The sequence below is a fragment of the Martes martes genome (genome assembly GCF_963455335.1).
Source record: "Martes martes genome assembly, chromosome: 1".
Taxonomy (NCBI): domain Eukaryota; kingdom Metazoa; phylum Chordata; class Mammalia; order Carnivora; family Mustelidae; genus Martes; species Martes martes.
In genome coordinates, this window is record NC_137888.1 from 110,925,308 (window position 1) to 110,948,376 (window position 23,069).

At 38.4% G+C, this 23,069-nt stretch overlaps 1 protein-coding gene across 1 annotated transcript in view; it reads left to right on the forward strand.

Annotated features, from left to right (window-relative positions):
• Positions 1 to 23,069, forward strand: part of IL1RAP (interleukin 1 receptor accessory protein) — a 120,469-nt gene that overhangs the window by 75,520 nt on the left and 21,880 nt on the right. The window contains exons 3-5 of the mRNA XM_080830329.1: positions 6,086 to 6,371; positions 9,317 to 9,503; positions 21,350 to 21,515. Of these exons, the coding sequence (XP_080686455.1) occupies positions 6,086 to 6,371; positions 9,317 to 9,503; positions 21,350 to 21,515 (639 nt within the window). The remainder of the gene's footprint in view (positions 1 to 6,085; positions 6,372 to 9,316; positions 9,504 to 21,349; positions 21,516 to 23,069) is intronic.

Here is a 23,069-nt window from a genome sequence, read left to right on the forward strand (position 1 = left end):
AACTCACCTACTCTTAACCTGTTGCTTTACTCTTTGTCATCCTGCCATTCATGCAACATTGCTCACACCTTGGATTCTCCCTGGATCACAGTCCCAGGCTCAGATTTCCCGAGAAGCCACGCACACCTCTAGAAACACAAAATTAAGCAAAACTGTAAGAAAGTATTGTAAAACCCGCCTTTCCATGATACTTAGTCTGTGCCCTCAGGCCTACGTGAGATTCCTAGAATGTACCGACGGGACAGTTTTTAAAGCCCACGGAGTTCCAGTTGAGGATGTCAAAAAAGGGACTGTTTCTAATCACAATCCAATCTCAGGACTACCCTTGCCATCCCCCACCTAACATAATAGAATATAATCATATAATAGCTGTTGCCCTGCCTAGAAGCCTGTTACAATAGTTGGTTCATTCCACCAGGTATTTTCATTTAGTCTTTCTTTTTTCCCAGGTTGTCAGCTTCCTGACAGGCAGGGACATACTCAGATTTATTAGGCGAACTTAGCCTAATAGGTACTAAGCTCCTTTCATTCTACTGCGCCCCTTAATCCTAATTTAGCACTTTAAGGTGGACATGGGACACATACGGAAACTGAGTCTGAGAGGGGAAGCATTTCGTCCAAGGTGATATGTCAAATATGGGGCCCATGGCAAATAATTACTCATGGAATGTAATTCCACCCCAGGTCTTTCAATATTTAAATCTTTTCCTCTGTCTTTTCTATACCTGAGCTCCCTGAATTTTTAAGTCTACATGTCTCTCTACCCCAGCACCCAGCACAGTTCCTTGCTCACAGCAGGTTCTGAATGAATATTTAATAAATACAAATATATGAATAGCTTTCCTGTGGGAAATATCTTGCTTTGAATGTGTGAGCACAGATTTGGGACAAGCATCCGAGATCTATGTTCAGGCAGCTTTTATTTGTGCTACCACTCAGGCAAAAGTAAGTCAATTAATCTCTCTGTCTCCGTTTCCTGGCATGTAATGTGGGAATGGGCATGAAAGCCCAAGAGGGTGTTGTGAGATTAATTAGTTAAAATGTATACCCTGCTATATAAATGCTAATTGCTGTCAGGAGCGTGGGTTGGATTTTCCAGTGACTTGGCTTTGGGAGGCTTGCACATTCCATTAGTCCTGTGTGCCACCAAGCCTCAGCCTTAAGAAATCCTCTGGCTGAGGGAAACGATGACTTTGTGGCTCCCCATGTTGAAGGCCAATTTAGAGAGGACTTCTACTGTGGAGTCAACTGGGTAAGAAGGGACATTCTAAACAAAAAGGTAATTCTCTGTGCCAATAACTTGCTAAATTCCGTTCGCTGTTATTAGAGACAAATCTATTTACATAACAGCCTTTTCCCCCAGTCTTTTCTTCGGCTGGTGCCTGCAGTGAATCATATAATTAATTTGGTATTACATGACACTGCAGCCTGTTGCCATAGATTTTATTTTTATTTTGTCATTGAATAATTTAAAACGCTTTGACAAAATACCCTCAGGTGGCCGGTGAGGGAAACTTAAAAACTCACATAACAAATTTCAACTGGGCAAATACCCCATAGGAAAAACTCAATACCTTTTTTGGCTAATGTTTAGGAATACCGGTATGTGTGTTTTCAGTCCCTAATGGAATGGAGGCTGATTCACTTTATAGATGTTTATTTGGCCCATGGAACATTCTGTAAGGGAGATACCTACCAGGTGTAATGATCTCTTTTCCACTTTCAGATGAATCGCATTTAAATTGATTGAAAAGATATTAAGTCTCAGGAATCAGCCCCAAATCTTGGTGATTGATCTATATTTGAATTTTAGTATGTAAGGTCCTTTAACAAACACCGTTTTAAAATGTGTCTGTGCTTGACTTACTGAATTATGTTATAGAAGGAAAATTCTGCCATCTTTTAATAGTCAAGATAGGAAAAGCTAATCACTATAACAACATGCCCCCCAAGTCTCAGTGATTTATTTATTTATTTATTTTAAAAAAGATTTTATTTATTTCTTTGACAGAAAGAGAGATCACAAGGAGGTGGAGAGGCAGGCAGAGAGAGAGGGGGAAGCAGGCTCCCCACTAAGCAGAGAGCCTGATGTGGGGCTCAATCCCAGGACCCTGAGATCATGTCCTGAGCCGAAGGCAGAGGCCCAACCCATTGAGCCAACCAGGCGCCCCAGTATCAGTGATTTAAATCAACACCACAGAAGTTGATTTTTTTTGTTCAACTACAGCCCCTTGAGAGAGCAATGGCATCTCTGTGGAGCTCTGCTCTAAGCAGTGGCAGAGATCTAGTCTCCTTCCATCCTGTGAGGCTACCGTATTCAAACTTTTCTGGCCCTTGGGGTCTCCATGTGAGGGCAGGCGAAAGCGTCAGATTATGCTGGGAGTTTGAAGTTAAACCATTCCTGGCCTCATTCATTGGCCAGAACCAAAACAAATGGCCCCAATTCAGTTGCTGAGGATATCTGTGTAGAATCCATATGGGCAAAGGGAAACCAGGGTTCATGAATACTTGGACAGTCTCTGCCACTTCTGCCCTTGTGGTCACCAGTTCCATTTCGTACTTCCTAAGTTGGTGAGGTGTCACACTAACTTGTGGTTGAGATGTCACACCAGCTCTCTGTTCATCTTCCTTTCCGCGGCGTGCATTCTCCTACTTTTACACAAGAAAAATTGACCTGTCACTTATCATCTATCTTACTATTAATCATTCCCAGGATGGTAAAGACCTCCAGGGACCAAACAAAGTGACAATTTGTAATATTGGTGTCAGGAAGTCTCCTTTAATCAAAGCACCATTAACCCTCAGAATGGCTTCCCCTTTCCCTCCAGTTTACCAGTGTTCCTGTTAAGAGAGTCATCGCCCGAGACTGCTGTCTACTGGCCCCAGTAGGGGCGATCTGAATAGAGATATATTAGAGAGTAGGATAGCAGGAAAGAGGATAATTTTCATTTAATCGCCTGCCTCTACCATCATCCAGATTTGGACAAATAGTGCAGAGCTCTTGAGAGAGGTGCCTTTAGGAACAGCATAAAGAATATTTTTATGCAATGCAGAGGGAGGTAGCATCTTTGTTATTCAGATAACAAATAATATGGTGAAGTTCCAGACACCATCAGCTGCCCAACTGCCTATGCTTCTTTTTTTTTTTTTAAACTATCACCTTATAATTCAAAAGTGAAATGACTGTCGTGCCAAAGCATATTGATACAAATTTTGGAATTAAAAAATGAAATCAAGGGTTTTTTCCCCAAGAGAAAGGAAATACAATGAGAATGGTTAAACACTGAGAATGGCTTTGCCAATTTTTTGCATGATGGATATGCCCTTCCTACCTTCCTTTTTCTTTTCCTAATTATTATTTTAATGATCTTCAAAGGAAATCATTCATGGAGATTTTTTTTTGGAAGGCCAGTATATTAAAAGGCTTATAAAAAAAATACTCTTTCTGCCTCAACTTTCCTCACATCTGTTAGCTCTCTTCTTCAGAAGCCACCACTTTTAAGTATTTTATTTATTTCTTCTAGCATTTCCTATCTATATTTTGCTAATCAACTTGTGTATATTACTAGTTTTCATTTAGTCAACCCTGGACACTATTTTGTTCACTTTTTAATTATAGTCCATAGTTAATGAACATCTCCTTGATGTTTTTCTCTCTTAATGGCCATCCCCTCTCCCTTCCTTACCCAGTCCTCTCCAGCTAATAATACTACAATATTTGGTTAGATCAATAATCATTTAATTAATATGCCTTCACATATTAATGAACTATGATTATGTTTACTTCCTTATTTTTGGAAGTTATTAAGTGCCTTGCCTTCATAAGCTTACTTTAATTTAGACCTTTGGGGTAACTGTTTTCATACTTTATAATTGCCTTTTAGCATAATTTTCCACAGTGCTAATTTCATCAGATAATTTATTAGTCACAATTATTCTTTTTTCAATTGGACATTTCTATTACCTTTTACTTACACTGGTTCACCCCAAACCCTGCTGCATAGCTCTTAGCCTGGGATCTCCTTCATTGTTATTCTGGGGAATCCCTTCCCCTCTCTCTTGAATTAGATCCCCTCTTCCTCAATCCCATAATTTTCTCTCTTTTTTTTTCCCCCTCTCATTTTGGTAACATGTCCCTCAGAAGCCTCCTGATAAAGAGCATATGGGAAGGAAAATTACTGAGTCTTGTTGTGTCTGAAAACATCACCTTCACAGTTGATTGTTTCCTTGGGTTTAGATTCACGATTGGATATAATTTCCCATCACCTATATTGCTTCGTTATCTTCCAGCTTCTAGTCTTGTTTTTTTTGAAATTTCCATAGCCATTCTGATTCCTGTCTTTTGTATATGATCATTTTTTGGTCTCTTTTCTTACTCTTTAACAGTTTTTAGAATCCTCTCTTTTTCCATAATTTTAGAAAATATTTTTGTGGGTTGTCTATTTTCATCAACTTATTTAATTGACAGATCTCTTCTGTTTTTTTTTTTTTTTCTTTTTTTTCCCCTTCTTTTGCTGTATGTCATTTACACCAAGGGACCCAAACTAAAGGAGGAGGCTTAGTCTCTGCACTTTTATATTTGTCAGAGCAGAAGAAAAGGAGCATGGTAAAATATGCTCGAGCATTTAAGATAGGAACACAAGTGACACTGCATCATATTGGCCAAACTCAGTCACATGGGCAAAGGGGCAGGAAAGTAGATTCTTAACAATATGCCTAGAAGAAGAACCCAGAGATCATGGGCAAATGGCAATAGTGATTCCTTATCGTGGGACTGGCAGTTCCTTCTGGGTGTTCCCAGTATTCTGAATTGCACTTTGGTGTGCTCCCTAGCTTTCCCTTGCAGGTTGAGGATTTATCCATTAATTTTAATTTTTTTAAACAGTTGAGCATTTCTTTAATTTGATAAAAATATATCATTTCTCAGCTCTAGGAGACAGAATGAAAGCCATGGTGTATAAATAGACAAAAAACAAGACAAAGCAAAGTATTTAAATGGGCCGAACTGGTTACAGTTTGTCAGTTTTGATGTTGTTACTAGCTTTTCTCCTGCTAGTAACAGCAGGAGAAAAGCTCTTTGCTCTTACTTGGGGTTAAGTCTTGAAAAAATTATTTTGGTTTTAGTGGAGTTTCAGAAAAGAGTGAAAATGGTTGTATATATTCCATCTGACATATGTATCTGAAAAACTGTGGTTGTAATATCCTGTAAACCAAATGAGCTGATTCTGCAACTTCATAGCTTTAATGAAAATGTATTTGAAGAATCTGGTAAGATAGATGTTTTATTTTAAAAATTACTATCACGTTTGTATTGGTGTGAACAACATTTTGATCTTTCCAATTCTTTCTTTGTATATTGGATTGTAAAAGGTGTTTCTTATTAAAGGCATAGGAATTATAAATAATAGTCATTTGTTGAGTCTCAGAAAAGCCAGTTTGTTAAATTTCTCAGAGATCTATTACTTACATAGGGATTTATTGCTTACAAATCCTTCTGCAAGTCATAAAGCTTCAAATTCTTTGCTTTTATCAAAATTAAAGTACCACAAATTTAATTGTTCTCTCAATTATCTGCTGCCACAAAAATGTTGTCTTAATACGCAACCATAAACTTTAGTGACAAATTTCATTTTATTTATTACATATATAGTTTTGCTCCTGAGACTATGATGTAGATATCTTTGCCTGGGCAGATCTAACCCCCAAATCAGGAGACCTGGGAAGAACCGAGAGTCTTGGAGGGTTATCTTTTCAGTTACAATTTTCTCCTCAGAACCTCCTCTGTCTCCAGAGGGTGAAAGAGCACATGATTTCTTTTTCAGGTGAGATTCTCCCCCATACCTTATAGGGCACGACAAGCTCAAGTTATCAGATCAAGTCATTATCCAAGAGGTAATGAAAAGATGCTAAGGGAAGATACAGAAATCATTTCTTCATCCCACAGTGCCCATTCCACGCAATTATTACAGAGAGGCTACTGAACATCACCAGACAAGGGGGTTCCTGGAAAAGATTGGGTGTCCTGAGAAAGCCTTTAACATGAGGTGACTCACTAGCCCTTTCTTTCTTTTTTTGATCATTCCAGAACGCTGTGATGACTGGGGACTAGATACCATGAGGCAGATCCAAGTGTTTGAAGATGAGCCAGCTCGCCTCAAGTGCCCACTCTTTGAACACTTCTTGAAATACAACTACAGCACAGCCCACTCAGCTGGCCTGACTCTGATCTGGTATTGGACGAGGCAGGACCGGGACCTGGAGGAGCCAATTAACTTCCGCCTCCCTGACAACCGCATCAGTAAGGAGAAAGACGTGCTCTGGTTCCGACCCACCCTCCTCAACGACACTGGCAACTACACCTGCATGTTAAGGTAGCCTGGTTCTTGGTGGGGACTTTCTCTTTTCCGTTTAGTTCCTGGGCTTTTATCTGGAGGATGCATCTGCTATGAAGCTATGGCAGGGAAGGAAACATCTAGAAAGAGTTACACCTCACCCCAGTGAATTAGCAGAGGTTGCCCAAGAGGTGTGCAGAGAAAACGGTTGCACTCCTGAGATCTTTCTCCGTAACTGGTTCCTTTTCAAACCCTGACATATATCAGGATTATCTAATGATGGAGCCTTGTTTATTTTTCTTCCTTTTTCCTGATATTAGAACCTGCCTGCATTTCTGCCTCACCTGAAAGCATCTATTTCCCTAGACAATGAGCACAGTGGAGAGCAGAACCCATTCATTTCTGTTGTTCTTGGCATCTTTCGATGTCCCTGACACAGAAGAAAACCTTAGGATGCCTTATGGAAGAAGAATACTTGGGAAATATCAAATGTATTTAGAATAATGCCTTTCAAACTTTTTCACCAAAATTGCCTTACAAAGCAAATAAACACCATATCACTGGGAATCTAAGAATATAATCCAAAGAACCCCACCAATACTGCAAAATTTCTTTCAAATCCACTTTGTTGAATCTTGAAAATTCATATAGATTTTGCATTTTAAACCATAATATATCTATTCTTCTGTTACCACAGATTAATATTGTTTTTGTTCTAAGAAAAAAAAAAAAAAAGCTTTAAAAAAACTGAACCCCGGGGCCCCTGGGTGGCTCAGTGGGTTAGCCCTCTGCCTTCAGCTCAGGTCATGATCTCGGAGTCCTGGGATCGAGCCCTGCGTCGGACTCTCTGCTCAGCAGAGAGCCTGCTTCCCCCAACCTCTGCCTGCCTCTCTGTGTACTTATGCTTTCTCTCTCTCTGTCAAATAAATAAATAAAATCTTTAAAAGAAAAAAAAAAAAAAAAAAACAACTGAGGCCCCTCTAAAGAATAATCATTTTTAAGGCTTAGATCTTTGGCTACTCTTTTCCCAAGGTCTCCCTTTTAGCTTCCAAGACTCACTTTGTTTTTTAAATTCCCATCTGGTTTGTGGATTATGGTTTGTTTTTGTTTTTGTTTTGTGTTTGTTTTGTTTTTACACGGTTTCCTACTAGTTTACCTGTCTAATAATACCTGTTTACCTACTAGTTTACCTGTTTAATAGGTGCATTATGCACCTATTAGTTTGCTAGGGCTACTAAAACAAAATACCACAGAAAAGTGGCTTAAATACCAGAAATTTGTGTTCTTGCAGTCCTGGAGGCTAGAATTCCAAGATCAAGGTGTTGGCAGGGTTGGTCTCATTTCTCTCTCTTTGGTTTGTGGACCGCCATCTTCTTTTCATCTCTTCACATGATCTACTCCCTGCATCATCTCTGTCCTATTCTCCTCTTCTTATAAGCATATCAATCATATGGGCCCACCATACTCATTCTACCTTAATCACCTCTTTCAAGACTTGTCTCCAAATATGGTCACATTCTGAATTACTGGAGGTTAAGTATTCAACGTATGAATTTGGGGGACACAATTCAGCCCATAACAATAGGGCTGAATGATATAACGATACAACAGCATAGAATGATAGTCCCACACTGTCTTCTGAATGCCCTTTGTCTCTCATGGATATTGACCATTCTCTGATGGAGAAATGTGACTACGTTTTGATATATTTAAGCTGTGTTACGACTAAGTGAAAAAGGACTTCTCTGTCACAGAACGCATGTTCATCATTATGGCCTTGGGAGTCCCTTGGAACCTCTGAAGGCCCTTTTGAGGTTTTCACCTGATTCTTTAGTTTTATTGGAATGAACTCTGGACTAGTTTTTAGGCTTCCAAAGAGCACTGTCCACTATTTATGTCCAAGACAGCTTTGTAGGAGAGGTTAAGACAGATTATAGTGGAAAGAGCATGGGATGAAAAGACACAGAAACCGGGCTGGCATCCCAGCCTTTATGCTACTCAGCTGGTGACCTTAGGCACGTCAGTCTGTGTCTGAGAGCTTTGGCATCTCTATCCATCCAATGAGAAAAGCAGCCTAAAATCTCCTTTCCATCTTTGGCGATTGTTAATCTGTTACAGGTGGACATCAGAAATAGCCGGGAAAGCGTCATCAGTAGCTTTCTGGATGACCTTGTTCTCTTTTCTGCATTTTAGTATTTCATTAACTCTATTTCTGTTTCCTACTTATCTGGAGCTCTTCCTCAAACTTTTCTAACTTTTACATTATGGGAGCAGCGTAGCTGTTAAGGCCTGAGTATTCCTCTAATGTGATTTATCAATTTCCAGATGGCCATCTCTTCAGTTTACCTGTCTGCTTACCTTCTCTGTCCCTAAAGAAAATCTAGAAGTGAACTTGTCTGGTGGAGACACCAGAAGCTTCCCACAGTCCTGAGGTGATTCCTAAGTGGAGAATGTCCTTAAACTGACCCATGTAAAATCAAAGGCCTGATGTCTTAGGGCCATAAATTAAGATTCATCCTCCAGGATTGTACCACTTGTACTCTTGTTTCAATATTCCTCTGAGGATAACATCTAGATTTTACTTTGGAAACCAGAAAAATCAGTCCTACCACTGTCCATTATTTTTTTTAAGTTGGAGAATATATCTTATGAGGCTGAAAATTACCCCCTGTGTAAGGGAGGAGAAGAGACCCTAGGCAGACTAAATGACCTGTGTGGACATTCAAATGTAAATGCAATTGCCCAGTCATCCTAAAATGTAAATATTTTAGTATATCAACAGTAGCTAATTGTGTCTGTTTTTATTTTGTGACATCAAATTGGTAGAGGAAATACCTCCATAACGCACTTAATTTCTATGTGAACTCACATGTAAATGAAATCTCAATGTGCAGCATTATTTCACTTAGCTAATTTTCATGTGATTGCTGCATCAAATCCAATGCAAAGGCGATTGCCCATTTATTGGCTATTTCTCTTTTCAGGAACACCACATACTGCAGCAAAGTTGCATTTCCCCTGGAAGTGGTTCAGAAAGACAGCTGCTTCAATTCCTCCATGAAACTCCCACTGCATAAGCTGTATATAGAGTATGGTGTTCAGAAGATCACGTGTCCAAATGTAGATGGGTTCTTTCCTTCCACTGTCAAACCAACCATCACTTGGTACATGGTAAGCAAACTCAGGAGCATCTTACGCTCTCTAAAATGGCAATGTCTGTCCTTGATTCTTGAGTTAATGTTGAAACTGAGATTTTTCTCTTCAGATTTTTTATTTCTTCCTTAATAACTTTATGCAAATCTTTTACCACGTCTTTACTTTGTGCCATTTTTATTTATCTGTGTGCCATTTTGAGGAAGTGGTAAAGAATGCTTTGTCTCAACTCACCATTTCCTAAATTACATTCACTGGACAACTAGAACTACCATATTTCTATTAACTTCCTGTGAGATACCATTTGAGAAATGCCTGCATGCTCTTTTCACTGCTAAGTGAGGTCAGAAGCTGCTCGCTCATCTGGTGAATGTCAACTCCTTGATTAGTCAGCACTGTATTCTACTATCTGTGTGTGTTCTCATGTTTATCCTCATTTGTGGGCACAGTCCATCTGTGATGTCTTCCACATCTGAGAGACTTGGCAAGTATTTAGTCAAAAATGAAGATGTTGGAAGATGGCACCTGTGGCAGCAGACTTATTTTTTTTTTTTTAATCTCCTCACATACCCACATATGCCAAAGCTAAAAACTACTGGACAACATTTAGAACAAACTCAGGGATGAGTTAGCCACAAGAATCACTTTCGATGACATAAGTGAAACAAACCACTTATAGAATCAGTGTCTAGGGAAGGGGGGCAGATGGAAGTCATGTGGTCTCTGCTAGACTGGAGAACAAGGAACCAGCGATCCTCACTGTAAAGTATGGTGGACCAGTTTGAGAACAGGAGTTGAAGTTAGGAAGAGTTTTACTCTCTAACAGAGAATGAGTCCAGGAGGCCCATAGTAAGAAGTTCTGAAGCAGCAGACTCAACAAATCTCAAGATCATAGTTTGGAAGAGGAGCTCTGTGAAGTTAGAAAATCCTGCCAAATTCAAAAGCTCAGAAAAGGGGCACCTGGGTGGCTCAGTGGGTTAAGCCTCTGCCTTCGGCCCGGGTCGTGATCTCAGGGTCCTGAGATCGAGCCCCGCATCGGGCTCTCTGTTCGGCAGGGAGCCTGCTTCCCCCTCTCTCTCTGCCTGCCTCTCTGCCTACTTGTCATCTCTCTCTCTCAAATAAATAAATAAAATTAAAAAAAAAAACTCAGAAAAAACACATTTAACATAAAAATGAATAACAAAAAGAGCGAGGATAGGGGTGCCTGGGGGGCTCAGGTCATGATCTCAGGGTTCTGAGATCGAGCCCCATGTCGGGCTCCACACTCAATACAGAGTCTGCTTCGGATTCTCTTTCTCCCTCTCCCCCTCTCCCTGCTCGCATGTGCTCTCTTTCTCTAAACAGATAAAAATAAAACCTTAAAATAAAAGAACCAAAGTAAAATCCCATTCAGACTTGAGAAGAAAAAGGAGAATATGAAGCAGAATAACATTTCTACCAAAAAAAAGAGAAAGCATGCCAGAGGAATATAATGTGACTTACTAGTTAAAAAATGAGCTAAAAGATATTAAGAAATGAGATGTGAAAGAATAACATAGATCGATAAGAATTAGAAACATCCAAAGTTAGAAAGTTAGGAAGATGGAAATAAGTCATTCAGAAAGGAAGCTAAAACTAAGAGGGACATAACAGCAAATGAACATGATAGATAATGCCTTAAGATGAACAGAAAGTGGAAAGGAGAAGGGATTTAAAATTAAAGATAAATGATGAATAAAAATAGGAAGGTTAGAATGGATATACCAGTAACACATAAAGTAGGCTGTAGACAATGAGTATTGCCAGAGATAAAGAGGACTTTTCAGAATAATAAAAGGGTCAATTCATCAGGAAGTCGTAAAAATAGTACAAGTATATGTGCCTCGCAGCAGTGTGTCTGACTGCATGAAGCAAAAGTTGACAGATTTAAAAGAAGAAATAGGCAATTCATAATCATAGTTTAAAATGTTAGCATCTAATGGTTTAAGTCATTAATGAAATGACTTAGGAGCCAACTTTAAGAGTTTTCCATTGGCCAATAATGGAACAATTTGAACTTCAGTAAGGTTATTAATCACAATGGGTTGAATCTTATGAATTAAATTTAAATCCATAAGTTCATAATGATATTTTAAAATAATTGGTCACATTTAGTGGATGATAGGAAATCAATTTGTTATCTTGAAAACGAGTAAAGGGAAAAATCAGCTATTTATTCTGCTGTTCCTGTAAGAAATGTGCACTGACTAATGAAATAGTGCAGAGAAATGTGTTTTTATAAAAGTATATAATCATTTGCAGCCCCTAATGAACTAATAAATCTGAGCATGAAGCATCAGTGACTGATACTATCATAAGAAAGGGAACAGCTAGACATATTCCTTCTCATAAAAGAATAAAATATCACTTGTAATTGTGCCAAATGGATTAAACCTGAGTCTGAAAAAAACAAAACAAAACAAAAAAACCAAACCAAACCCAAAAAAACCCTTTGGATCCTACTGCCATTTTGCAGGATATAGAGAGAACAGAGGAATGTATTGATCTATACCATGAGTTTGCAGTTAGCAAAATCCAGACTGGAAAATTCTATAGGCCAAATGTCCTGGATTATTCAACAGATAAATTATAAGGAAAAGAAAGGCATGATGTGGCAATGTGTAGGTTTGAGACACATAAGACACATTTAACACTGGATGAAACTATAGTGTCTAAGGATGGTCATGTAGGTGATAAAAGTATAAATGAAAAATAAGAAATTGATTTTACCATGAAAGTGTAGATAGTGGCTACTTTGGCGAGGGAGGAAAAGAGCTGTGGTTGACATGGGGCACGTGGAAGGCTTCAGGGGTGACTAGTAACATTCTATTCTGGACCTGCGTGGTGCTTACAAAGTATTTGCTTTGTAATAATACATGAACGCGTACATACATTTGAGTGATTTTTGTATGCATTTTATGCTAAAGTAAAATGATTAAGAGACAGGGAGGGAAGGAAGGAGACAGAAAATGAAAGAGAGATAGAAAGACTGACTTAAGATACATAACAACTAGTTGCAATGTATGGACCTTAATTAGATTGTGTTTTCTTCAGACAAGCTATAGAGCAAGTTATGAGAAAACCAGGGAACTCTGAACACAGAATATTGATAATACAATGAGTTGTCACTTTTTAAATTGTTACAATAATACTATAGTTATGCTTGCCGAAGACAAGGTCTTGTCATTTGGAGATATACATAAAAATCTTTATAAGTGAAATTATATAATGTCTGTGATTTGCTTCACAATAATCTTGGGGTGCAGTGAGTGGCTGTAGATGAGATAAGACATAGCCTGAATTTATACTTTTGAGGCTAGGTACAGGTACAGTTGATCATTGTATATTCTATGATCATAGTGTTCCATAGCAGACAGCATAAAAAATGATTAAAAGAATAATATTAACAATTTTATATTAATAAGTATAATGCATTTTCCAATTAAAAAAGTGTTCTTCTCTTTACCTGCAATTGAGTTCTCTCATCTCTAACCCTGTTCACTTTTCCTATACTTTGAATACTCAATGGTCTGAAAAAAATTAATTTTATTTCCTTATATATTCTATTTTTTTCCCTTTTTCTTGATGCATACCTACGTGGAAGGCCCCCTACTCTTTCTTTAGAACAGTTCAAATTCTACCACCTTCATGGAATGTTCTCTCTTCTTTCCAGCTAGAAATATTTTTTTCCCTAATATAATCCCAAAGCTACTTATTTATGCCGATCTCCATGTCACTTTTCACTTCCTTTATTGTTTTACTGCCATCCATATATACATTCAACAGCTGTTGAAGATCAATTGTATTCAATGCAATATGTCAGGGGTTTGGGGGAACACAGTGATGAATAAGATATATGTCCTACCCTGCATAGTTCCAAAAAGATCCTACACTTTAAAACAGACAAGTTTATAAATAAGAATTCTTACTCTTATAAAAAAGTGGAATTCTAACTTCCATATGAGTACCAAAGAGAATTAATTGTTGTTTCTAAGAAGAGGGAGAAATGTACAGGTATGTATCCTATGAGATTGACTATTTCTTAAGGATGAAGTTATGACTTTCCCATCTCTATGTCCTCAAAGATTTCTAGATTTTTTTGTTTTTCTGGTTGGATGAATGTTGGTGCTATTAACTAAGGTATGAAACAGCAGAGAAGGAGTAGGTTTGGGGGCAATGAGATATCTGTGAGATCTCTAGGGAGCAGTGACCTATAGTTCGTGGTTACATGTATATGGGTCTGGAGTGTAGAAGAAAAATCAAAACTGGAGATAGAGAATTGGATGCATCTCTGTGATAGTTGAATCCCTTAAGAAGAAGACAAAATACAAAATAATATCATGAAGGATAAGGGCTAAAGTCAAAATCTGGAGAGAATGTTCATAGGGTGAATGAAGACAAGAAACATAGAAAAATCAAGAAAAAAAGTCATAGCAGTGAAAACAATGCAATGGCACATTCCCAACAATGTTCAGGTGACTAAGAGGGCAACCAGTAACAGACATCCTTCCTATTCTCTGATTCTGGAAAGGTTGCTATTGATGTGCTACTTTTTGTTTCTCCATCTTTGAGTAATCGACTGATACCTTTAATCCTGAGAGTTCTGCAGTCTTGGGAACAAAATCAGGGTTCTTGGCAGGGGGATTCTCCCATCACTGTATAGCAGGGCTGACATTGCTTTCTATTTCCTACCCTCTGCAGTCACCTCCTGCATCTGTGTGGATGTCTTGGCTCTCCTATAGTAGTTCTCTTTCCATTGTTATCAGCTGAATTCCCTACCTTGACATTGGAGAAATAGTTTCTTTTAGTAATAACTGCGAGAGTTAAAGACACATTAATCAGTTCCAGCAAATTTGTTTTTCTGTTGGCAGAGGGTGAAAACTGATGAATTGAGAAAAAGAAAAGGAAACTAACATTTCTTGCATTTTCCTAGTAAAATACCTTGTACTGGGTACTTTATATGTTATATGTAATACTCACCACATCCTTCAGGGTCGATGTCATTAGGAACCAGAGGCTCAGAGAGGTAAACCGTAATAGCTAACTTTTACTGAGCACAGGAATTCCTCCAAATATTTTGATTATTTTAATTCTCTCAACATGAAGTAGGGTCTATCATTTTTTCCATTTTATCGTTAAGAAGACTCAAGTACAGAGTGGTTGAGAGATTTTTCCTGGTCCCACAGCTTTAAATTACTTTGTATAATTTACTGGAAACAGTCCAGCCAATAATGGGAGAATCTAGGAACCCACTTCCGTTGGGTTCCAAAGCTAATACTCTTCAGAAATGACACAGGGAGGGTGCTTCAATCTTTATTTCTGGAGTGTGAGGCGCTTTGAAGGACAGAGCCAGCTTTGCACACAGGCTAGGTCACAAGGGAGACTGGGGGCCATAAGGAAACCAGTGGCTCGATCACCCAGGGAAGTCAGAAGGGGCTCAGAAAACTGGGATTGGTGGGAACAGAAAACCAGAAGTTTCTCCTTCAGAATTGCAGGGGAAATGGGACGGGCTTGAATTTTTCTTCTCTGCATGTCTTCTGAACTGCTGTTTTCTACATGGCCGAGAGTTCTTCAGTCTGGGCCAGAATTCATAGTCCCTAATTCGACAATCCTCTGAGTTAAATTGATGTTCTGTAAATGTTTGTCAAATGAGCCAGGTTTTGTTACTAGCCTGGAAACCGAACCGTGGTTTGGAAGGGATTTACTGAATTTCAAATAGCCAGCTTATAAAAGAACTTTTGGAACACAACACATATATAAATTGGAGGCTACATGTTTATTCACATAGGGACTTCTGAATCCATAGGCGTAAAGACACAGGTAAGTGTGATCCCGTTGTTGTTGTTATTATTATTATTGGATTTACTCAGAGACAAAAGCTTTAGAATATGGTGAGCCATCCTGACTTTCATACCACTGGATCATTTCTTGTTCTCATTTTTATAACTGGATATTTCAATAGTTTTCTCCAGAGGCACTTGTAAAAACAAAGGCAATTTTCCCCTTCTTACTGAGGATCAGAGGAACCACTTTAGAGGATGTGTTGGATATTACCTTGATAGCAGCTGCTGAAAAGCTCTCAGCTGCCATTTAGCAGGATAGATATCATTCCAGATCTCAATTTGCAAAAGACTGGTTTTCCGTGTACTCAGTGTGATCATTAAAATTGGAATAGTACCTCCACCTCTAACTTTCAGTGACGTGAATCGGAATTGGCCAGATATTGTTTATAAATTTCTCAGAAGGGGGAGCCTGGGTGGCTCAGTGGGTTGGGCCTCTGCCTTCGGCTCCGGTCGTGATCTCGGGGTCCTGGGATCGGGCCACGCGTCGGGCTCTCTGCTCAGTGGAGAGCCTGCTTCCCCGCCCCCGCCACCTCTCTGCCTGCCTCTCTGCCTACTTGTGATCTCTGTCAAATAAATAAATAAAATATTTTTTAAAAAAAATCTCTCAGAAAATTGAAAATCTTTGCTTTTTCGGACACAGTGCCATCAGGAATACATGTCTGAAACAATGCCAAGCTTGGCCTTCTTGTTGGCATGGCATGTATTGTTAGGTTAGTCCAAGGTCTATGTAATCGACTTTATTTTAAGGTGCTTGTTTCAATCTGATTGACATCTTAGTTTGGTTATCTCTTTCCTTTCTCTGTAGTCCCAATGTAGTGATTTTTAACCGTTGGTATAAAGGAAGTATGTATCAGATTTTCTTTCCAAGCCATACACGTTGAATTATTTGTATGCATATGTACACACAGCATTTTATGTATAGTTTCTGGACTTCTGAGGAGTTAAGGTCCATCCTTTAAACTTGAACCCCATTCAAGTGTCTGAGAAGTCTTGAAGCTGACTTAGGCTGAGTGAATCACCCACTCTGTATTGTGGAAAGCACTTACGTTATACTTCATCTTTGTTACTATAATGATTGCATTTCTCTGTACTGGGTAGTGACCTCTCTCTTTCTAACCCTTGAATAACAAGCACACAGCACAAAACAGGGCCAATATACTTTGTATTTAGGAACTGTTCCTATAATTGAATGAATTGGACTGGATTGGAAAATTCCATGAGAATAAGGTTCTGTTTTTACTGTCTGCGGTATGCCCAGCTCCTAACACAGTACCTGTCACATGGGAGAGATTTTGTTAAGTGTTTGTTGTGTAAACATTGGATGATGGATGATGTAATTCTGAAGTTCACTGGAAGTGACTGGTGGATAGAACTCTGAGAAGACTTTGTGAACAAGTATGATGCATTTCATAGCAACTTAATCTTGGGTGCAAAAATGTCAATAGATATTCGTAACTATTCTAATGTTATATCTCAAATTCTTTATATCCTCACCTGGTTTCCCTACCCATCCTACAACTGCCCCATCCCATGTATTACAATCCTTGTATTCATCTTCTTGTTATCATGTGCATACCGCTTGAACTTTCAACACTATGTCTTGTGTCTTTCCTTCTCTCATATTTCTAACCTACAACACAAATGTACTGAGCATTTCCCATGTGCTAAGTATTGGGCAAGTTGCTGCCCATGCAGGTAACAGTACTCATCCACCCCCCACATACCCCTGGGAGTAAGTTTTCTAGAGGAAGAAATAAGCATGGAAAGAGATCATAAAGTTGGTTAAGGCCTAACACAGAGGGCAAAATGCTATAAGAGTACAGGAATATTTTAAAATTTATTTATTTATTTGTGAGGGAGAGAGATAGAGGACAAGCCAGGGGAGCTGCATGCAGAGGGAGAAAGAGCTCTCCACTGAACAAGGAGCCTGATGAAGACTGGATCCCAAGACCCTGGGTTCAGGAACTGAGCTGAAGGCAGCAGACTCTTAAGCAGCCGAACCACCCAGACATCCCATGCAGAGGATTTTTTTCACCTTTTCCCCATGTCTAGGGTGTCACTTCCCTATGTCTCCCCTCCTCCCACATAGCTGGTGATATTCTCCTTGCCCTTTAACAATCAGACTCACATCTTCCTCCTCCAGGAAGTTTTTCTAAATGTTTTGTGTTTAATCTTTTCCCTCACTTCCCCACCCCAATATCCTTCTCATCGTATTTGTTGCAATTCTGCACTAGACTGCATGCCTCTCGGTCAGGAACTCTACCATTTCCATTCTTGTGCCCTCCTACAGTTCTTTAAAAGTTGTAGGTTTATTGAATGGAAATATCTGTCCTTTTTTAGTCACGACTTCCCCCCACTCACACCCCGTGTTTCAGCACATGATTTATTTCCTCTCAAAGATCTCGGAGTCATTTCTCGTGCTGTTCTTTACCTATATATTGCGGTAGGTTGCCATGGTTACCACTACGTATTAGAAACGTTTATCTCCTGTCAAACTTCTCTCTTTTGAATTCAAAATGAGGAACTGATTGGTCAACTAAGTGGATGACTTGTTTTCTAGTCAGACAAGTGTTTGCTTCACAGTAGAAATCAACTTACCAGTAATCATTTCTTGTATTTGGAAACATGATTTTTTTGGTTTTTGTTTGTTTGTTTGTTTGTTTTGTTTTGTTTTGTTTTTTTTATTCTTTGGATATCTAGGTTTTTGTTCAAACCTTTTTTTCCCCCCTTGATTCCAAAGAAATGATTTTGAAATCTGCAGTATTTATTTTTAGGAATAAAAATTATTGTGCTTAAAAACATACTGTGTGTCTCAGGTATGTGTGCCGAAGGGTCTAGAGATGCAACTGCTTATAAGAATCAGAGTTCATCACACATGATAGGCTAAAGTTAATGATTATTTATAGTTCACCAATGTCCCAAAGCTACCCCTACCATGCACGTGCACGCTTAGAATGTAAAATATTTATTTCATATCCTTTTCTAACATGCTATAGGTCTAAAACTTTGAAATGGCTTTTTTGTATTTCTTTTCTTGATACTTCTTTAGGTTAAAACTAGTTAATTTAAATTTTTTGAATGGTCAGCTTTTTCTGAATAGTAGATCAGACCTGAAACTTTTCCATCAATTTTTTGGGAATATTCCTTAGTTTGAAATATTTTTTTTTCTAGACAAAGCAGCTCCAAGAAAAACCTGTCCCTGGCCTACATTTTTATCCTTTGTGGAAAGAAGAGAAAATCTCACAAGAAAGCATACTTACACCATTGACTCACAGGCCCATTGAATACCCTTAAGCATATCCAGCTCGAATTTCAAGTTCATGCTCATGGGTTTGGTTAAGAGGAAGAAAAAGAAGAGAGCTAGCAAGAGATCAACACACAGCTATTTTGTACCATTTTCCTTGCTTGCTCTGTTTCTCTGATTCTATTTCTCTGTTCATGATAAGTCCATAAGAGTTGACCCTTTGTTTTACTCAATGCTATATTCTCAGAACCTCAGACAGTGGCCTGGTACATGGCTTATGATTCATACCCAAGGGTGAATGAACTAATGAGTGAATGAATGAAAAGGCTTTGAGTTAGAGGTGTTTCTTCATATTTGTAGCACGTACTATAAATCCTAAATCAAATGTGTTTAAATAGTTTTCACATAAATGATACTTGATAAGTCAAAGAAATAAGTTTCTTTTAGTACATTCTTAAGAAGTGTTGTTGACAAGGGCAGTAGTAATTGTTAACTTCTTATCCAGAACAATATGCTTTTCCAGTTTATCATGCATTGTGGGAATCCACCTCATCTAAGTGATAGAGCCATAGCACACTGTTAACACTCAGGCTGGCCCGGATGTGGCATTTGTGTAGGGCCACAGGATAGGGTAGGGAGACAGTGTCAGGTGGACTTAAAACAAGGGCCTGAAGGTAGATCTAGATTTAAATTTTAGCTCTGACACTACCTAGCTCTATGACACTGGCAATCCCTTAACCTTTCTAGGCCTTTATACCCTCATCTATAAAATGGACATAAAAGCATTCCAGACTTGCTAAGTTTGGAATAAAGGTCAGATGGGATAATGGAGTGCATGTAAATACATGTGCCCATGCAATTTTTCCAGTCCAAGGAGAGGTGTTCATTCTTAGTTAAGAAGCTAGTGTAAAACCTTTGTTCATCTGTCTGGAAAACTGAGTTTTAGCTTTGCTCTGTGTTATCTAGAATACCTCTATATCTGTCTGTCTCATTATTTTTTTTTACCTGCAAAACTAGAGCATATTTAGTCTGATCTGTCTACTTCATGGGGATTTAAGAACAGCTAAGCTAACAAATGAGAGAAGAAAATAGCTTTGAACTGTTTAAATGAAAGGTGCCACAAAATCAAATAGAGTTCTATAGATAGTCTAAACTCAATTTAAACCAAATCTGACATAAACTCATTATAAGAGTACAGGTCTCTGTGGCCTTATACTTTGTGATAACCTAAGAGGATTGAAATATTTTGCTGATGGGAGAAGTGTCTAGAAACACTGCTTATCAAAACAGGATAAATTGCATTCAGAAAATAACTGAGCATATAACAGCTTCCTCTCGATGATCATCTCCATGAATCAAAAGTGTAGCGATATTCTTAAAAGACATAGTTCCTATGACAAAGGATTGCAAAATATGCCACTCAGTGTAACTGTCATATTTCAAAACACATGCTCCAGGAATTGAAGTAAGAAAACCTTACATATTCAAGAATCAGGGTTAACATATGTAGATACCGTAAATCTAAAGTACAAGTCAATAATAACCTTCCTGAATTTTCGAGATCTAAAGGACCTTGGGCATAACCCAGTTCATTTTTGTCACAGATTAATTAATGACTTTTTTTAAAGAAAAAAGTTTTTCTAAAAGCGAATGTTCCACATGTAATTTTTTGAGAGTTGATGTATTTTTTTCTTTGAGAGAAAAAAAACCAACAACAACAAATAAAACAATATAAGCCAATTAGTGAGGCTCAGAGAGCCAGAACAGGATCCCAGTTATGTTGAGTGAGGTATTTCAATCTCAAAATTTTACAAATCATTAAAAGTATATAAAAGCATAATTTGGAGTAGAAGTAAATCACTCTTGATAAGACTTACAAAATATCTTTTTGTTTTAGATTCTGAAGTCTGTAATATTTAATTGTAAAAAGTAAATGGGATAAGTAGAAGGAAATGCCAAAAATGTTTGTCAGTGACCAATAGAGAGATTCAACAGAGCCATCAAGGATGCTGAAACCACGGGTGCCTGGGTGGCTCAGTAGGTTAAGTGGCTGCCTTTGGCTCAGGTCAAGATCCCAGGGTCCTGGAATTGAGCCCTTTGGCTGGCTGGCTCCCTGTTCAGCGGGGAGTCTGCTTCTCCCTCTGCCCCTCCCCCTGTTTGTACTCTCTCTCTCTCTCAAATAAATAAATAAAACCTTAAAAAAAAGTAAAGAGAGAAAAAACAAAATAAAACAAAACAAAAAAACAACAACAAACACTGAAATCAGACACCGAACATGAGCCCTCAATTGTCAGAGTGGCTGGCTCCCCAAATGAATATAATCACGAAACAAATGTGGAAAAATGAAAAATAAGCATTTCTTAAATAGCAGCACATGAACTTCCTTAAGATGCCTTAGTTGTTTTCCAAAACTTTAACCTCGTTTAACAGTTGTTTGTTTTTTTTTTTAACCTTGTTTAACTATTAACACGGATTTCCAAAATTCAAATGCAGGATCCTGAGACAGGAAGCTTGTACTTTAGAATCCGTATTTCCGTTAGAAGTCCTATTTTTCCTTTTGTAGAACGTATAATGAAACTTCACATTTATTCTTTGCAGAAACATCATCAAAAACGTAATCAAAATAGTTTGTAAAAGATACAGCCGGCATAGATATCTGTATGTTTTGTGCAAAATCAGCTGTGTGTGTGTATATGCATTTGTATGTTTTCTGTGCATGTATTTAAATGCTGAACATCTTTTCTTTTACTTCTTCTTAGGGCTGTCAGAAAATACAGAACTTTAATAATGTGGTACCTGAAGGCCTGAACTTGAGTTTTCTCATCGCCTTGGTTTCGAACAATGGAGATTACACATGTGTTGTTACATATCCAGAAAATGGGCGTACCTTCCATCTCACTAGGACTCTGACTGTAAAGGTGGTAGGTAAGCATGATTTTTAAGTGTGCACAACAAAAATGCAATAACTCTGTTTTGGCTCTTGATAGTTTATTACAAACAAGTGTGTCCATTCTATGAGGGAGGAGGTTTATCTCTTTTTGTTCACTGCACTATCCCTAGAGCCACAGCAATTCCACATACAGAGTCAGGATTTGATAGCTGTTGGTCTACTGAATGAATGAGGATGTGAATGAATGAAGGCAGTTTGGGGAATGACAAGAGTGCCAGAGGAATCTGTATTCAGCTTGTACTCTTGCCATTTATTTTATTTTATTTTTTTAAGATTTTATTTATTTATTTGATAGAGAGAGAGATCACAGGTAGGCAGAGCAGCAGGCAGAGAGAGAGGGGGAAGCAGGCTCCCTGCTGAGCAGAGAGCCCGATGGGGCCTCCATCCCAGGACCCTGGGATCATGACCTGAGCCGAAGGCAGAGGCTTAACACACTAAGTCACCCAGGTGCCCCTACCCTTGCCATTTATTAGCAATATGACTTTGATCAGGGTCTGAGTCTCCTTATTTGTACTCTGGGACTAAGAGTACCTAACAATCAGTATAGCTGAGAACATTAGAAATAATAAACATATTATGCGAGTCCAGTTCCAGGCAAACAGCAGAGACTCAGTGAATTAAGTAGTTAAAATTATTGTTTAAAAAAAAAAAAAGTGTTGTATTTGAATTCAATCAACTCTTTCTGTGGAGTGGAATTGGGGTAGCCAAAACTGTTTGCTGGTGGTATTTAATCATTGCTTTGCACTGGTTGAGAGAACAGGGGATGAGAAATTCAGAAGTAGAAAGACAATGTCCAGACAGAGTCAAAAGACTCCTATCAAACCCAGAAATCGAGAGAACCAGTGTCAGCATTTAGAGGAGAGCCCTAAATACCACTGTGCCCATGATACTAAAAATGAGAGCGTATCAGAGTGAGAATTTTTCACACCCCATCTTTTCAAAGATGGAAGCGTCGAGACCCAATAACACAAAGTAACCTCTTTAGAGATGCTCTGTGAGTTAGTGTAAGAAGTGATTTCCAGATCTCAGGTTTCTGATTCTGGTGCAGAGCTTTCTCTATTACCCTGACACCAGGTTCAGCATATTTCTTAAGGGCTCTAACATAATAGGGCAAATAAAATTCGAATTGAAAAATTTTGTAATCACCTCTCCTCTTCCTCTGCCTACCTTTGAAATAATGCTGAGCTGGGAATTAATTCAGAAGAAAAATCAGACTAAGTTTAGAACTTAACACAAATGGGCTTTATAAGCCAAATGAATAATCTAACCTTAAATTCGTCTTGGCAATTGTTTCTGATACAGATACTTAAACACATCTGTTTTGGGGAAGTTGAGAACAGGCATGCTTGCTCACCTTGATTTATAGATAGAGAAGTTGATAGACACTGATGTGTGGTAGGGTTCTAATCCAACTTTCAAGCAACACAAGTTTGTTTTTAAAGCTGTGAAGTACTGAGTACTTACTATATACCAGTAGGATGCTTTAACATGGATTACTTAATTTAATATGCATGACTTAACTTAATCTT